Genomic DNA, 19229 nt, shown 5'->3' on the forward strand with positions numbered 1-19229 from the left:
TGCTCCCGCCTTAGCTCTTTAGGTTCTTCCCGGCCCAGCCACACCAATTGAAGTTGTAAGCGTCGCTCTTTAGGGCCCCCTTCGACTCAGTACTGCTCGAAAGCGGTGGATAACAACAGCCACTGATCATTTGACGCGCTATGCCGAGACGGCATCAGTCACTACTGGTTCAGCTTTTGAAATGGCCTATTTTATCCTCCGAGCTTATATACTGCGCCATGGTGATCCACGTGTTCTGCAAAGTGACCATGGAAAAGCCTTCTTTTCACAACTAGTGAATGAACTTATTCGCACATCCGGCACCACTCACAAGACCGCATATAGTTATCATCGCCAATATAACGGTCTCACTGATGATTCTGCCGCACTCTTGCTGACATGATCGCCGCCTATACTCACCCATACCACAAGAACTGGGGCGTAGTTGTACCATTAGTCACTCTGCCCAACAATACGACCATTCAGTGAACAACCGGCTGCTCACCATTTTACCTATTATACAGACGCTCCTCTACTTCCTCTCTGGACGTTTGTTTCTTACCTGCCAAGCCAATTGATATCCATCTGCTTTAGAGGAATACGTTTGAAGACTCGTCTAGTGTCCCCAACGTGCTCGTATAAAAACTCAAGCTCTAGAGCAAGAGGGAAAACTTGTTTGCGATGAATCACATTGGGCTGTATCACTTAAACCTGGAGATGAAGTGCTCATCTTGACGCCTATTCACACACCTGATTTGCGCGACCAATTTCTGTCATGGTTTTTCGGGCCGTACATAGTTTACAAAGAGACTTCACCGGTGAGTTATCACGTTACGGCACTTGTAGCCCCAGTAGATCACCGCTATTGAACTACTGGGGTCATCAGTGTTTCACGTATTAAGCCCTTCATGCGACGTTCTTTGTCCCCTTGACCTGCCACGGCCAGGCTGGTTGCTTTCACAAGGGGGGGGGGGAGGATTAGTGTGGACACATAATATACCCATCCTCTTTATCTGTACTTTATCATCATTATCATGTGTTGACCATGCATCCTCATCGTTGTCGCGTATGAGCATCATCATTTTTCGTTCATTGTAGCGGTCGGCTGCTGGTCCCTCCAGCCCAATAAAGGTCTTCCAAACGAAGACTTCATAAAAGAGGTAGTTGGTTTAACTCTAATTGATATGAAGGGGGCAAAGTTAGTAAATAAAGAAACGGTTGTTCAAGGCATCAATGTTGATACCAGTAAGAACATGAAAATGAACAGGTCAAGCAGCGTGTAGACCAAACAACCGGTCATCAATAGAAGAACTGACGAAATAGCAAGGGAACACTTCAAGATGGGGATGAGACAACGCAATGTGGCCAAATTAGATGAATAATTATGGAGGTAAAACGTTTCAGGACCAAGGACAGAGCGAGATTGATTGCAAGAGCATGGGAAGTGCCTTTGCTTCTCAGTGTGTGTAGTTGGCCTGATAGCTATCATGATGATGGTGATCAACGTCTTGTTCAAAGGACATCTGTAGAAGGGTCATAAGGTTCGAGGTGTGTTTTCTTGGAGCATAACGTGTCGACACCTTGGTGCGTTTTGAACCCCAAGAGCATTTTGTCTATTAGTGCGCGAATGAGGTAAAAATCAACATTAGGGCAATGCTTTTACGTGGTCTTCCCTGCTGTAAACAACGTTGCCGTTGGCTAGCGTCGGTGGCAAATTCGATAGAGCAACCTAGGATAAAAGAGGGCGAACGTGGAATTCGTCAGTATCGCTAGCCCCTGCCCTGTAAGCTCCTTGTCTCTTGCTGTCAAATTTGCTGGCTCTCGGTCGGAGCGAAGGCGTGCGCAGGGCTGGTAATGCACTGAAGCTGGCTTGGCTTGGTGTAACGGAACACTTGGTGTCACCGTCTCACTTGCTTCGGCACACCCCTAACCCACAATGTGGTGTGCGTAGCATTTCCGTGCGGGCGCCCGAGCGCTGGCAATTGTGGCCGTATGTAGCGAATGTTAGACTGATACAACAACGTACACCCAAAAGTTCAAAAAACGTTGACATCGTACCTGAGAGAAGCTTTGCTCAGATTTCGCATTAGACAGTATTGACATCAGCGCTGAATTATTTAGTAAAACTGCTGGGAAATGCACTTGGAGAGCAGATTGCCATGTACCCATATTTATATTGATGTGTTGTGATCTCACCCGAAAAATATTTGCAGAGCTCAGCACAAGCCACCAAGAATGTTTGAAATGCTTTGCGATGGTTTCACATATTTCTGAAAAGTACTCGCCCAAAGCGAGTAAACTGCAGTAACGCTGGATTGTTCGGTCAGATATGTACAAAAATGTGGTGTGTTTCACCGGTGATTAGATGACGAACGACTGACAACTCTGGCCACCGCTATGAAAATTCTTCGTTTGTTTGTTTCCCTGGACTCATGGCTCCCACCCACTCAGGGGGATTGGCCAAGAAAGCGTAGTCCATTTTTTCTGTGAGCATTATAACTATGTGTAATGACTTTGTAATAAATATGACTAATGTAAGGAAAACCACATGAAAAATAGCCAATGAGAAAGAGAAAAAAAAATGGAAAATTCAAGTTGAGAAATTTGGAGATTTCAGGTGTTATGATTACCACTCAGCTGCGTTTACTTCACCTCGCGATTGAGGTTTTTTTTGGTGATAAATAATAATTATTTGATTGAAGATCACAAAAGTTTACGTTTGGATGCCTGAATATATGCGCAAACAGCATTGAAAGCATCCCTGTGGCGATGTCCCAAAACTGAGGCACCAAAGCTCAGTGCAGTTTCTGCCATTAAAGTAACATCTATTTTCAGAGATGGAATAACTAGAAGCCTTGTTCTGAGTATGTCGTATCGGCGACAATACAAAAAATAATGTTCAATTGATTTCGTTTCTCCGCGGAATGCGCAGAGGGGTGATATTGTCTGACAACCTTTGTGTAGATACATTTTTAGGGGGGAGGGACACGACAAGGAATTCAGTAATTAAAACTTCCAGCTTTCTGGACTGGCTCTAGTGCGGTTGCCATGGAAACTTGAGGTGGTTATATTCTGTCCATGTTGTTACTTTTTCTATCATATCAGTGCAGATTCCTGATTTTCGATATCTTATTGCTGTAATGTATTCAACATCTGGCAGTACAGATAAACTTGGGCCATAAAGTGCGGCTTGTGCCAACGGATCGGCCAGTTCATTTAATCCTAATCCACAGTGTCCTGGAGCCCATAGTAACCTTAGGAATCTCAACTGCGGTGGTACTATTGTTCTGAATGTCCTTAGAATTCGAGAGTTCTCAGAAGCTGTCAGAGCTGCGAAAACTGAAAGAGAATCCGTAATTATGACTGCGTTGTTTTAATTTGACGGAAGTTTTTGAAGAGCTAAAAACTCGCCATGAGTTAAGCTTCAAAAACTGGAGTAAAATCAGGCAGTCTCACTGAGAAAGACCAGTCAAGCGAATCAGAGGCAATGCCTACACCTGCCTTTTGATTATTTACTGAAGCATCTGTGGCTATTATATTTTTAGTTTCGGCATGTTCCAAGCAATCTAATAATATGTTATTTAAAAATTTGAGATATTAAAACCTGGCGTTTTGGGGGAAAATACCATCATAATCAATTATACCACGACACATTGAGTCATTATACTCAACTACATTTTTAATGTTCACATTTATACTTTGTAGATTCTTTTGTACAAACACTATCTGGGGTGCGAGAAACCATGGCCAATGAGCAAGAAAGAAAGCGTCTGGGTTTGCGGTAAAAGCATATTGAGATCTTGCTGGTGTGCTATAAAATTTTAAAAAATGCTTGTACTGTCAAAATGCGAAATCGACCAAATAGTGTAAGCAGGCGCGCTTCCTGGTACAGTATATTTTTAGCCGCAAACCTTGGAAGTCCCAGACACATTCGCACTGCTTCTCACTCCAGGACAACTAGAGGTTTCGTTTTATAAGCAGGGTCACCCGAGAATAGTATGCATCCGAATTCCATGATGAAGCGCATGTACATCTTATACAACATTATCAAGGTGTGCCTCCGTAACCCATCTTTTCGTTTACATGGCTTGTGCAGTAAGCCTGATGCCCATTTTGCCTTGGTAGCTATAGACTCTATGTGTCGACTCCAGTTAAGTTTTTCATTATAAATGATTCCCAAATATTTTATAGAGTCTACTTACTGGATGGGTTTCTGTTTATATAGAATTGAAATTGAAATGGGACCTGCTAGCGGAAACACCCAGAGCGCACTTTTGTTGATATTTACCGATAATAAAATTGACTGCAACCAAATTTCTAACATATTAATATAGCTTTGCAATTAAAGTTTCAGTGAGTAACTATCACAGTCAGCAGAAAAGAATGTGATGCCATCAGCATAAATGTAGACCGTAAATTCTTGTTCTGTTGGAATTGTGTTCATTAAAGCATTAAATAACACTCGAGATAAGACTGCTCCTTGGGGAACTCCGCGCGTTTGTTTAAATCTAGATGAGGAACATCCACTGTTGACGCAGCAGAATTTTCTTGGTTTTAAAAATTACGCCACCCACATAATAAACTATTTCGGGAAAATCAATCTCTTTAGCATATTTAACAAAATGAAGTGCTCCACACTGTCATACGCCTTGGCCATGTCAAGCGTTACTAAAGCAGCATATTTCTTTCTTTTTCGAGTGAGCTGTATTTTACTCTCTAAATCAGCATGGGCACACGAAATAGAGAAATGACTACGAAAGCCGGTTCGGTTCAGTCTTATTACTAAGTTGTCTTCCATATAGACACTTACTCGGCTACTAGTTTGATCATGTTAGATGTTATAGAGATGGGTTTGATATTATCGACTGTTAATCCTGATCTTGGCTTTTTTATTATAGGAATGACCTTTGCTACCCTCCAATCCTGCGGCACTCATGAGTTTTTTAAGGAGTAGTTTATAACATTGGAGACGTCACAAGGCGATAAATTGAACAGAATTTTCGATAAGCCACGACCAGTGGCCACCAAACAGTGATCGCTTTATTCTTGAGCGCGTACATTTTACAGCCCCGCCACGGTGGTCTAGTGGCTAAGGTAATCGAATCCCGGCTGCGGCGGCTGCATTTCCGATAGAGGCAGAAATGCTGTAGGCCCGTGTGCTCAGATTTGGGTGCACGTTAAAGAACCCCAGGTGGTCAAAATTTCCGGAGCCCTTCACTACGGCGTATCCCATAATCATATGGCGGTTTTGGGACGTTAAACTCCACAAATCAATCAATCGCGTACATTTTATAGCCAGACGTGACGTCACACAGGCGACGACATCTGTGCAAGCAGCATGCGGTGCACGTTATCACATTCCTTCCCTCTCACTTTTTGTAAGTGGCCACCTCGTCGCCAGTGATAAGCCACGACCAGTGGCCACGAAACAGTGATCGCTTTATTCTCGAGCACGCATATTTTATAGCGAGACGTGACGTCACACAGGCGACGTTATCTGCGCAGGTAGCATGCGGTGCACGTTATCACATTTTTAATCATGGGTACTGTGATACCATCTGGGCCAGGAGACGCAGAAAGTAAATGTTTATTCACTTCAGATACTTCAGTCTGCGATCTTTCACTCGTCCTTTTCTTCTTCTGTCAATATCTTTCGGGTACGGCGATTTATCCTGACTCTATGAGCTGACTTTTTATTTTGTGCGCATAAGCTCTTCCAGTCGAAACCTTCAATCTGAACAGCAATGTTACCCAGCTGCGTCGCCTAAGACATTTGCTGGGATGACCAAGAGACATCTCATCAAGGTCTCCGCTCATTCACGTTCCGGACACTCGATAACAGCCGTAAATCAAGTCCCAGCAGCGAATAACACTGCAACGTACCAGTAATCATACGATCGACAAGGTGGAAATATCACACCCCGGCTCTCGCAGAAACACCACTTCCACAGTTTGATCACCTTCCCAACAGCACTCGGATGTCTAAGTCCTTGGCCAGACAGGCGGCGATAGCGAGGGTCATCCAAGTACGACGATAAACGCAGGAGCGGTCATGTAAAAGCTGCACTCTAAAAATATGAGTGAGGCTCTTTAGAGCGGTAAATGGTAATAATATTTATACAACAAACTAAACTGGCCAAACAGCTGCAGGTCCTGACTGTGGAACTTTATTTTACTCATAGCGCTCTCAGTCCCGGTAAACCCGCCCTGCGGGTGTTCGCCATAGGTTTCGTTCTGCTCCGTAATCAGTGTTAAAAGTGCTGCCTGTGTGTTGTCTCTCCAGAGTGGATATTTGAGAATTTTTAGTGACAATGCACCGAGACTGTATCCATCGTGTTAATGTTCCTGTGCCCTGCACTTAATTTGACTGACTGGCCAGTGTTTTTACAGAGTGGAACGGAGGGAGACTGACGCTGCTCGTAGTCAAAATGTATGCTTTCGCTGCTAGGCATTTGTACAGAATTTAAACTTGCCCCAGACTCTAATTTGTTAGACCAAATGTGAGCGAGGATAACCAGGAACATGCGGTAATGCCGAAGCGTGAGGTGCCAAACGCACGCAGATGTGAAATAACGGAACTTCCAATGACAAAGCTACATGCGGCTACCTAATCGTGCAGAAGAAGAGCTCATTACAACTACTAATGAGCAGCTTGTGCAATAAATGTGTGTTTACTCACAGTTAAATTATCACCCCATCGACAGACGGGTTTATCTTCAAGGTACGCGGCTTTCTCTTGGAGAGTACGTACTTTTTTAGTTCAGTATCACATCGCATGACCCGATCAGGTGCATTTTCCTCGTCTTTAGGCGTGGCTTAGCTACCTGCTTGGCTTGGCCAGGTACTACACTTTGTAGTCGGGATGCCTACACCATCTTTCTTGCTATCTCATTTCCTTCTGTTTGCGCCCATAGCATCAATAGCAATCGGACACTACGCTCGGCGTCTCTGTCAGTCGCTATTAGCGGCAATCTTCATCGCATAGCGCGGCTTCGCATGATGCCACATCAGCTGTAGTCATCGCGTCCTTGGATTTAAACAAGACAGCCATCATGTGAGCGTCAGTGGAGCTTCGAAAACGGTGCTCTTAGGGCGCCTAGTGACGAAGCTCTCGACGTAATAAACACTTTATGTTTGAAAAACAAGATGGCCAGAAAGACTACTAGACACTTGTTGCAGCGCTCGAAACCCATTACTCTTAGGTAATCAACAAAGCGCATGAGCGGTATCTGTTTTGTTTGAGGAAGCAGGAACGGTGCAAAAAATGTTTCGCGAAGCAAAGCTGATGTTCCAAAGCAGAAGAATTTTGCAGTTTAGAGAGCCATGGCGCAAGGATGCTGAGCTTGGAGGATAACCGATAGTTACATTGACGCTATTGCGGGACGTGCACCACCACCGAATAGCAGAAAAAAATATTTGCCACATTCATAAAGTGAATTATGTTAGAGGAGCTTGGTCGGAGGTGCATGGGGCGTTTTTTCTCAAGACATTTTTCTAGGAAAGAATGCTTAACGACCTGGCACATAATGTGTACACCGAAGGCACCGTTGTTGGGTACGTTCCGTGGCGGCCTCCGCACAGGTTTGGTCATGTAATCAGCACTTTACCCACCTGCTCCTTTATGCACTACTGGCCGCTTACGTGAATCAAATGCCTAACACTCATAAATGACTGACGTAGAGCTATCAGGCGTTCATCAACGAGGTTGAGAGTAGACAGGTGAGGGGGCTTGAGGGATATCCGTACCCGTGTGTAACACTCATCCTATGAACATGTAACGTGGTGCCGTACCTACAAAGCTACGAGAAAGAAGTGGACGTAATCACGAGAAGGCGAGCGCGCGTGCCATCGAAACCAACGTATTGGGTCGCAGCGCGAGATCAGGCAGGTGAGGGGCTTGGGGAAAATATTAGTATCTGTGCGTAGCACTCATCCTACGAACTTGTGATGTGGTGCCTTGTCTAGGAAGCGATGAAAACGAAGCTGACGTAGTGCATAAGAGGCGATCACAGGGCCCATCAAAACTGACGCCTTGGGTGGCTGTGCACAAACCAGTGAGCATTGTTGAAATTACTCGAAAGGCCACCAGAGAAATCTACACAAGCAACACTGGTATACACGCCGGCAGCTGCCAGATGAACAGGGTGCGAGCTTTAAGGACAAGCTCCTCAAAGCACCATCGGTGACACAGACAGAGGCAGTGTCCTGCGTGCGGCCAGAAAGGCAACACATGACACCTGCTCAGCCAATTTGCCGTGTGCTGTCAAAAGATCTGAAAGAAAACCGAGACCAGCAAACACGACGGCAATGATTACTACAAGACCCTGGAAGAGGGCGTTGTCAACAAAAAGCCATAGGCTGGGTAGCGGAAGCTGATGACGCAGGCAAGAACGTCTCTTTCAAGTTTGAGAAGTGCTCACAGACCAGCTTGTTAACATGTTCAGCATATCTGAAAATACGTGCTGCTAACTCTTGACTGCTGCTACCTCGGTACTACGGGCCAATAACAGTGCCGTCAGAACACACCCCGGAACGACGTCGCAGAAAGTAAAAGTAGGAAACGCTTTTAGCAGAGTGTAATTCTACATGCGAATGATTTCTTTGCGTACTACAAGCACTTTTAGCGTCTGTCTGTCTGTCTGTCTTCTATCTATCTATCTATCTATCTATCTATCTATCTATCTATCTATCTATCTATCTATCTATCTATCTATCTATCTATCTATCCATCTATCTATCTATCTATCTATCTATCTGTCCATCTATCTATCTATCTATCTATCTATCTATCTATCTATCTGTCTGTCTGTCTGTCTGTCTGTCTGTCTGTCTGTCTGTCTGTCTGTCTGTCTGTCTGTCTGTCTGTCTGTGCACTTCTTGGTATTTCTGGGATCACCCCCTAAGCGGGACTTGAACCAAAATTAGTATGAGAGGGTGAGACGGTTTGACAAACATGACGTGCTGATGAAGACAGGACTAACATCAAATTCCGTCGCGTACGTCGTGGAACACTTCCCACCCGACAATGGCTCTTAACTGCGGGCAGGTATGTGCCACTGATGTGCAGGTATGTTTTATAGGTGTGTGGGTATGTGGCACTGGTAATTGACACTTGGTATCTACCAAGGAATGACGGGAACACACACGGGCATTTTGAACTCATGAGTATTAAGAAAAATCTGACATCAGCAGTGGTGTTGCCATGAATGCAAATAATAAATATAAGGGTTTAATTAGGAATCAAACCGAAGCATTCTACTTGGCCATCAGGTATTCTACTACAGAGCCAGCCAGGTCTCAGAACTAATTGTCAAGTTACTCTGATGTTCGTGAAACTTCAACCATAGTTCCAGGGCGGGATATTGAATTTTACAAATATTACATATGTGCTTCTATGATTTAGCCCGCACGTCAAGTTAACATCAATTTTAGTTAGGTAGCATGTACTGAATTTGATTTATATAGCAGTGTCCTTGCTAGCACCAGCACTTCATATAAAATTATCGTTTCTGGTGCTAGTAATGCTCATGTTCCTGTTATCATCATTGAATAAGTGCAAAGAATTGGTGATATAGATATCCGCAACCTTTCAACACATACCCGTGCGTCCAAAATTTGTGAATATATTTAGCCTGGCTTCATAACGTGTTCCACAGTAAAAAATTACAACACGGTCATCTTCCACCAATATAATGTTGATTCCCGAAGTACGTGGGATCTGCCAAAACTTCTTGTACCCAAGCATGGCGGTCAGTCCATACTAGGACTGGACGCGAGTGAATCCTGAGGCTTTATAAACGGAACGTAGCAACAATAAATACGCCTACACAGACAACAAACTCTTGACGAATTTTCAGCACTTCTTTCAGCGACTAGGCAGCTTGAAACAACCATACACGCGTTTTCAAACTTCCTGGAAGTCCACTAGCTCCACCACCACTGCAAGAAGAAAAATTACAGCACTGACTGCTATGTTTGCTAGGCAGGGCGTCACTCTTGAGGTATTCACAGACAACGAGCAGCAGTTTCCGAGATAAGAATTCACAAAATTCGCAAATATGTAATTTAACTTATGTGACTTCAAGTGGGCACTTACCACAGTCAAACAGTCTGGTTGAGAAAGGGTTACAGAGAATGAAACGCCTTTTGAAGAAAAGCGAAGATTTACGAGAAGGCTTCTTGATAGGTTACCTAGTTTACCCCTCAACGCTGCTTGCGGGAGGCCGATCACCCGGAGAACTCCAAGGTAGGCATCTCAGGTTCGTGTACCAGATTTTGGCAACGTACAGTCAACAACCATTAAAAAGCATAATCAGAGCGACGGCGGAAAGCCCTTATGACCATTCAGTAGAGGGGCGATCAAACGGCATATGGAATGAACATTTTGTCCGAAAGATATTACATTGAGATGAACATCTCCGAGGTACTATAGTGTGAAAACGGAAGATGGTCGGGCTTTTACACGTAACAGAAGGCGTATCCTTCAGACTCCTGCACTGTGGACAGGAAACGTAAGTGGTGATTATTGTGGTCCCTCTGAGACTAGGTCAGCCGACTGTGGTGCTCCTGCATCATGTAGCCCCATTGATGCTACATCGTGCGTGCCGATCTACACCACACCCTCGACTGGTGTCCACCAGTGGTGTTTCAGTACCAGCTACATCGCACCATGGTCCATCTTCTCCCAGGCTGACACTTCTCCCAAGCTGACACTACGCATTGATTCTTGTTCCCGCCCTCTTGTGTCCTCAGTCGTTACTAGACGAACATTAGCAACGGTACACGTCACGAGAATTAAGTAAGCACGTCTAAAGACTACGGCAGGTACGAGCGTTAAACAAAATCTCTGGTTGGTGAAAGGCGAGGATTTGAAACACGTCAGATAGAGAAAAATAAAAACACATAATAAAAGATAAAAAAAAGTAGAGGGACGCAAAGAGAGATGCAGAAAAATATACAGAAGTATAATGATAGAAGACAGAGAAAGTCATTTAAGAGCCAAGGAGTCACCAAAGAAGATCAAAACTACTAGAAAGATATAAAGGGAAGAAATCAAGAAATACAAAAAGGCAGAGAGAGAGAGAAAATAAAGAGAAACGCACAGAAAAGAAGAAAAAGAGAAAAAAGAAATACACGAAATGGAGATCTCAAATAAAGAGGTAAGTAAGTGAAACAAAAATAAAAATAAAAGGCACAACGAGTGCGAAACAGCCATAAATTTTTTTCTGAGGGCCCACGTAGCTGGGTTGCACACCTTAGGTTATTCATTTTCCGCCATCACTATACCTACAAATATATTGTGGTACATTATGAATTCCTACTTTTTTTCAGTAAAAGAGATATACTTTCACGCTATAGAAGTCAACTAACGAGACAAACTTCCTAAGCATTTTAAATCAATTACCGGTAAAAGTTGCGACTAACACTGCTCAGACAAGGTAAAATTTTATTTCTAATAGAGTGGTGTCACATTTTCAGTCTTCTTGTCTGTAAAAGTCGGTATAGCGCTGAATGCTACGCTATGTAAGCATAATAACGCTCCCTTGTCTTTAGGTGAAGAACTCTAGTGACTGTCCAGCTCAAAGGTGTTCGTCGGTTCATGTTATAATTCCGTACTGCTGGGCACCTAAGTGTATCCTGCCTAACCCGCCAACTTTCGAATATGCTTAGCCTCTTCATATATTTCAACTAAAAGCATACGGGCGAAAACGACTCTACGAATGCGAGGCATGATGTCATGGGGCAGTGCAGACCACAGGTCCTACCACAAACGCTCTCTGGATAGAGTTAACTCCTGAACAAAACATGTCGGGACTGTGGGAATAGGGGGGGGGGGACACAAACACACAGCCAGCGAAATTGGTTCGCTTGCTTGTTTCGCCCTTTGCAAGTGGCTTTTATCTACTGCCGGAGATTGGCCGCTCAACCGGGGCCCTGCAACACTTTTTGAGCATGGTCAAAAAACGCTGCTGATCAGTAGTAGAGGCTCGCGACAACACACGAGCCAAGTATTATAGCACAGCACGTGGCTTAGAGTTCACAATAAATGATCAATATGAGTTCAAATTGCTTTCTCTTCTGTCGACAAATCACGCAATAAGCTTGAACATCACTCGTAGTAAGCCCATCGATCAGCCATTGGCTTATTTTAACATGGCGTGCTCGGTCGTTGTAGAGATCACCGCAGAAGCCGCGACTTGTCCACGCATGCGCGCGCGATCACACTGAAAAACTGCGCATTCGAAGAAAAAAGAAAACTGCTCAAGGTCACGAGCCGTGCGTGACGTTTTTCTTTGCGCCTGCCATCTATCCCAGCTTAGTTTCCAGCGCTTTCGTCGGACGAGAGAATGAAATGGAATGAAAAAACTTTATTCCAGTCCTGCAGGACGCGCTTAGCGCGTAGCGGGCGTCTCCCGCGTAGGGGCCGACAGGGAGTACCTGGTGGCTGCTTCGTGGGCCTGCTGGACGGCCCATTGCTGATCGGCGAGAAATGAGCTCTTGAGGGGCCTCTCCCACTTCTTTGAGGTAGAGCCAGGAAGTGTTTTTACACTTCCAAAGCATGTGTGCGAGTGTCACCGTGTGTCCACACGAGGGGCATGTGTCGCTGGGGTATGCATCAGGATAATCAACGTTAAGCTTGGCAAGGTTTGGATACGAGTGTGTCTGTAAAAGGCGTAGGCCTAACGCCTGCGGTCTGCTAAGTTTCAGATGTGGGGTGGGAAAATGCGGCGTTCCAGGTAAAAGTGCTTTGTTAAGTCGTTGTATGTAATGGGTGCATCCCGATTTGTCTATAACTCAGCGAGATGTGGTTCCCTTGTGGCGGCACGGTCCGCAAGTGCGTGCGCTGCATCCTGGGTGATCTCGTTGAGGTTGGATGGGGCACCCGGCACTTGGCCGAGGTGGGCGGGGAACCAGATGACAGTGTGGTGCTTCAGGGCACTTGGGTACGCTGTGCGCAGGATACGTAAAGCCTGGTCGAAGATCACTGCGTGTTCGAAAGCTTTGCTGGCTGGTCTGGTGTCGCTGTAGATGAGTTCTCGTTTGCTGTTGAGCATAGCTATAGCTACTTGCTCCGCTACTTCGAGGTTTCAGGTGAGGATTGTGGCAGAGTTAAGAATCTGTTGCGCGGATGATACCGAGACCACGGCGAAGGCTCGGTTGTTGTGATGGGCAGCGGCGTCCATGAACGGGACGTTGCCCACTTCTATGTCTATGCGCTCGAGAATGGCGGTCACCCGCGCAAGGCACCTGCCTCTGTTCTTTTCGGGGTGTACATTTTGCGGAATGGGAGTGATTGTGATAAGATACCGGATTACATGGTGAATTAGAGTCAATGGTGGGGCTCCCTGGACGTCGAGGAGAAGAATCCAAGCTCGCGCAGTATATGGCAGGCCGCCTTGGTGGTGAGTTGGGTCAATTGCAGGCGTTCCGGAGCTTCAGCAATCTCTTCTAGCGGTTTATGTACACGAAGCTCTAGGAGTTTCTGCGTTGAAGTGGTGATAGGGAGGCCAAAGGCTCGTAAGACCACCTTGCGTATAAGCGCATTGAGTTGATCGCGCTCAGCCCGTAGCCATTTGTGTGCAGCGGCGACGCAGGCAAAATAGCACAAAACAGTCGCGTGTACAAGACGCAGCAGGGTGTCTTCTTTGAGGCCGTGGTGCCGGTTGGCTACTCAACGTACGAGTGGTATGACATTCTCAGTCTTAGTCCTGAGCTTGTGTACTGTTTCAGTGTTTGTTCCGCGAGACTCGATGATCATGCCGAAGACCTTGATGGTGTCTACCCTGGGGACTGTACAACTATTTCTGGTGTGGAGGGTGATATTGCGTTCCGCTGGAGGTTTCCACTCTTTGGGCTTGGCGCCGTGGCGTTTGGGCAAATATATCAACAGCTCCGACTTCGTGCGTGAGCACCTGAGACCGGTGTGGTGGAGGTAGGACTCGGTGGGGTCGATGGCCTCTTGCAGGGTGGACTCAATGAAGCCATCCGACCCTGTGGAGCACCATATGGTTACATCGTCCACACAGATAGTGTGGTTTTGCCCGTCGATTTTCGAAAGTAGTTCAGAATGTCCAATCATCACAAGGTCGAATAGCGTCGGTGCGAGGACGGCTCCCCAAGGAGTGCCCCGCTGTCCGAGCTCCACTTCTTCCGACACTAGGTCTCTCACGCGGAGGATGAGAGAAGAGGTAATGCAATCGCAGCATGCGACAAATCTTTGGAAGGCCATTCCAACTGGACAGATTTTGAATTTTTTCGCGGCGTTCAGTTTATTACACAATAAGCTCTTCAAGTGAATTCGTTCTCTGGTTATTCGATAAAAGTGTTTCAGGGCATCTTTAACTTTGATATTAATCCATCACTTCGTTACTGCGCTGGCCTCGACCCCGCCGCGGTGGTGTAGTGGCTAAGGTACTCAGCTGCTGACCCGCACGTCGCGGGTTCAAATCCCGGCTGCGGCGGCTGCATTTCCTATGAAGGCGGAAATGTTGTAGGCCCGTGTACTCAGATTTGGGTGCACGTTAAAGAACCCCAGGTGGTCGAAATTTCCGGAGCCCTCCACTACGGCGTCTCTCATAATCATATGGTGGTTTTGGGACGTTAAATCCCACATATCAATCAATCAATGCGCTGACCTCGTGTGTATTGGTAGTTTAGTCAGATCAGCTGGTGACGTGATGCTCGCAAAACTAAGCCTTGCTGAATAATTTACTTGCAGAAGTTGTCGTACGTCATTTGGAAGTTCATCTGAAGTATCTAAAGGCAATCGGAGTCACCCCCAGCCAATACAGCATTGCTTCGTGCGCGTGATTTTCGCGAACTTTATGTTCGCGAAAATCAGCGAACGAAGCGTTGTAGCGTGACTTGCGTTGTAACAGGACGGTCCAGAACAAATTCAAGACATATAGCTGTCCCGACAGGAATGGCGCGGAACTTAGGACACTGTATGAAATGTTCGAACAATCCTGCAAATCCACGGCATTGGTTAGCCTATCTCTGAATGAAACCATGGCGTGAAGTTAACCACGCACTCTCAAGATTAATAAATGGGCAACTCACGTGCCCAGCTACGACGGCGAGTTCCCCCCCCCCCCCTGATTTTGTTTGGAAGGGTTAAATGAGGGGTGTTCAAATAACGGCGTGCAACGCTCCTGCCCGCTGTACGCCGTAACAGTAGCATCATTACACCAACTGCCAAACGACGTCTATTAGGCAGAGGATATACACGCAAGATAACGTTGAACGTGGCTTTACGCAACCAATAGTATTACATAATAAAAACGTTGAGATCGCACATCAAGACTTACCCGATTTGCACCATCCTTCTTCGTCAAACAGCTCGGCAGATTCACGTGGCCTTTTGTAGTATCCCCTCACCATAGATGGCGTTCGAAAGCAAATTTCCCCGATCTGGTGTGGACCAAGTTTGTCACGGGTGCTCACGTCGACAACCTGAGCAAAGGAATGCAATGGCTGTAGCAGGTTTCTCATATACAGCATTATTAATGCTTAATTTTCCCCGGTATGGCGCAAGTCTTCAATTCTGCTGTAAAAACTCCAAACCCTCCCTCATTCATCATTTTTGGAGCTTTTTAAACAGCAGTTTTCCAAAAAAGCAAGAATGCTTAAAGTACAGCGTTCACAGACGCAGAAAAAAGCTAGCATAGCCCAGGTAGACTAGTTCTTGTGGCAATGCTAGTTTTTTGCTGGGTACTCACTGTGTACAACTTTAGGTAGTGAATAGTTGTCGGCAAAGAGGTAGCAACTGCAAACACAATCACATCACTTGAACCACAAGTGTTAATACATGCTTATTTGGAATAAAGAACCTGTAACTAGGAGAAATGTGCTTGAACCGACGTTTCGAGAAGTAGACATGACTTCTTTGCAGGAACTAATCCGTTACACTTCGCAGAAATTAAGTTCACTTGTAAAAGCGTTGCCTAGAGCACAGAATGCCTGTTTTTTCGTTTTTTCGTCACAAACTTTCACCTTCCTCTTCACACCGTTTTCTGTTTATATGATGTGAAGTTATCTGTCCCACAATTCAAGACACAAGTAGAGGACGACGTCGAGGCTTGAGGCCATGAAAGGCTGTTGAACACAGAGTGTCACTGCAGATAACGTCTCCACAAGTTGACAATGATTTCGCCAGAACAGCCTCTGGCGTCTTAGTCACTTAACATCCCTACTTCAGTAACAACGTATTTTCTTACTAATTTCCTTCCTTTTTGCATGCGCTCTCTCAGATGCGAAGCAGCTCTTTGAGTAGCATGTGTAGCGCTGTCCTTTTGTCCGCACCGCTCCCCATGCCACAGGTGTTGAAGCGGTGCCAAGTAGCTAACGCCCTCTTAGCAGTGCGCGGTAGCGTCTCTCTCCTTCGCCTGCCTCGCACTCGCCGTGTGTCAGCCGACGGAGTGACATGCTCATAGAGCCAACGAGGATGAAAATTGCTCGCCATAATAGCACCATCTGGATTCTGTCAGCAGTCGTTATAGAATTTGAAAACCACTTATTTTCTGCATGTGAAAGTGAAATTTTTTTTTATTAATTTCTATACTCAAGTATCTTTTTCCAACAAATAATAACTGTGAATATTGTTCCTATATGTAAAGCTGCATATAAAATGAAATAGGTTTCAAAGGTACCGGGGTGTTTTGATATGAAGGCTGGCCTTGCGCATCGCAGGTGACACTGTCATCGTCTACTTCCGCGTCATGGCTGACCTCCGCTCGTTGTGGCAGCTCCCACTCTCAACTTCTCTCGTTTTCATATAGTACAATGCAGTACACAAGCTCAAAAGTATTTCGCATACTTACTTTAGTGAGTGATACCGCATACAGGCTGAGTGAAACGACAATGCTGAATATATAATCTTGCAGCAATCGGTTGTTTTATTGTGAGTAAATCAAAGTTTACATAAATTAAGGACAATGCAAGCAACGTTCTAGGATTTACAGCAGTGGACAATATGCATGCATCATGCAATGTTCGTGTACAATCAAGATACGTAATTTGAATGGCCTCAACGCAGGCTCCCCGAACACAGATGCTGTTCAGCGCAGTCTCATATATCCATCGCACTTTACGAGAACTTCGCTGCAGTAAGTAAAAGTATTACGCCAACGTTTCTGCACCTCTCTACCTTAATATGTCGTAACACCTCGTTGACATAATTCGGCAAACTTTCTGTAGTCAATATTAACGTGTCCGCGTGCTTTTCACGACCAGTGCGGCGCGACTGCTAGTTTTCAGGTTTGCGCTCCCAGCTAAAGTGGGTTACTTTCCAGTCTCCTCCGCGTTAACACTAATCATGCTTATAAATCATTAAAATAAATGAGAAGCAGTCTTTCACGTGCATTATTATCAAGTCTTACAAATTAAAATGTTGAAAAAAAGGCTTAAAGAACGTCTCGTTTGCTGCAGCCGGTGGTGCGCTGTCGTCGTTTCGACGAGGGCGTCACCAGGAGGTGCTGACGGGGAGCTCGCAACATGCAACTGGCTTGTATTAGCTCTTCCTTGTTTCACCCTCTCCACCCCTCGCAACACTCAAACCCACTCCTCACGTGAGCATCATCTCACCCACGCCACCTCTCTCCACCTGTCGAAAAAAGAAGCCGCGAGCCGGCGGGTGTGCGCTCTGCGCGTGCGTCTTGAGAATCTTGCGGTGCCGACAATGTGGACAGCGCGCCGCTGGTTGCCGCGTGATCACACCGATGGGAGCTCCGGGAGGCTCACCGACCAAATCAATACACGCGCCTAGCGCAGACCCCGTCAGGCAGACGACTCCTAGATCGCTTACACATTGGGCTCGAATTCCCCTCGGAGGAGTGGGTACGAGTGCCCGAACATTGAAAATACGCAATTCATGTTCGACCCCTCCCCACCAATATGTCCCGTGAGTCGCACGCTGGTTGTCGAGAGTCACGGGCTCTTGCTCTCCGGCGCCCATTCGGCTCTAAGCTAAACGTAATTTTTTTACACGTGACTGCCGGTCCTTACCGCAGAGGTCGGTATACGGCCGCCATGGTCTACTAAGACAGGCAGGTGGGTGGTCTGTTTTTACGCTCACCCGATGCTACCAATGCTGAAGAGGTGGCCATAGCTCTGGCTACATCACATGACAGTTCTCAAATTATATTACCAGACTCCAAAGGAGCTTGCCGAAATTCTCAACTCATATGGATCTCACCCTTACCTGCCAAATTTTTATAATCTTGTCCTCGAGTAGGTTAGCTCTCTCCACACTCACTAATATGGACTACTGGCCAACAGTGCCTCGCCGATAATGAGGTGGCGCACGCTGCCGCCCGCGCACTTAATCCCTGGCCCACTGCTTCGCCCACCGATGACCCCTGTGATCCAGAAGATAATGTTTCTCTCCTAAAATATAAAGAGATAATTACTCACTGCCGAGATTCCCTCCGCCCTGCAAAAGACTCAGGAAGGCGGTCGAGAGAATTCCTCTCCGTTTATTCACCAATACGCTAATGTGTCTGACAGTGCTTAAACACTTTGATTCTTCCTTTTCTGGCCTCTACCAGTATTGTGTAGAGGTGGCTGACACCTACCACATGGTATGGGCATGCCAACTAAATCCTTCTTTACCCCCGAGCTCAAATCAAACCAGAGAAGATTGGAAGGTGGTCCTGCAAGGACCTTTCGGCCCAACAAGCCATGGTTGAGCGTGCCAGGACAGTGGTCATGACCAATGGGGTCCCTGACTAGGGACTCCACCTAGTATTATAGGGAAGCTTAGCCGCTAGGAGCTGGTTTCCCCGACAACCTTTCTTTTTTTTAGTAAATGTTTAACACCACCACCAACGGGCGGGATGCTGTCGCGGCGTGCTTCTCGCTAGTGTGCTCGTAACCTTCCCAGCTGTCACCGGCCTTGCGAGGATTAGCGAAACCGATCGCGTTCGCGAATAGCGACGTCAACAACGACGAGGCGCGAGCCAGGCAAGCCGAACGCAAACGTAGGCAGTGGAAGAGAAATGAAACCTACGAGGCCTCGAGACAGTGTTTTTTGCGAGTATACTGTGATCATGCACTACGCTGAAATTGTTCGCTGCAGATGACCGGCTGCGGGCATCGGCAGTTGCGCTTTCGGCAGCGCTTTTCCACTGGCCGTGGCTGGTGATTATGTTCACAGATAGATGACACCGATAGCGAGTGTGTTTTCTTTGGCTGTCGGCTGATGGTGCTGTAGGCAGCTTGCGCATCAAGGGGCTTTACTTGCGCAGAGCAGT

General features: G+C 46.1%; 1 protein-coding gene across 2 annotated transcripts in view; it reads right to left on the reverse strand.

Moving 5' to 3' along the window:
- LOC119174142 (uncharacterized) overlaps positions 1 to 19229 on the reverse strand; it is a 131299-nt gene that overhangs the window by 10271 nt on the left and 101799 nt on the right. For both annotated transcript variants that reach the window (XM_075896092.1, XM_037424961.2), the window contains one exon: positions 15288 to 15432. In XM_075896092.1, coding sequence (XP_075752207.1) covers positions 15288 to 15432 — 145 coding nt within the window. The remainder of the gene's footprint in view (positions 1 to 15287; positions 15433 to 19229) is intronic.

Source organism: Rhipicephalus microplus, chromosome 5 (assembly GCF_043290135.1).
Source record: "Rhipicephalus microplus isolate Deutch F79 chromosome 5, USDA_Rmic, whole genome shotgun sequence".
NCBI classification, from domain to species: domain Eukaryota; kingdom Metazoa; phylum Arthropoda; class Arachnida; order Ixodida; family Ixodidae; genus Rhipicephalus; species Rhipicephalus microplus.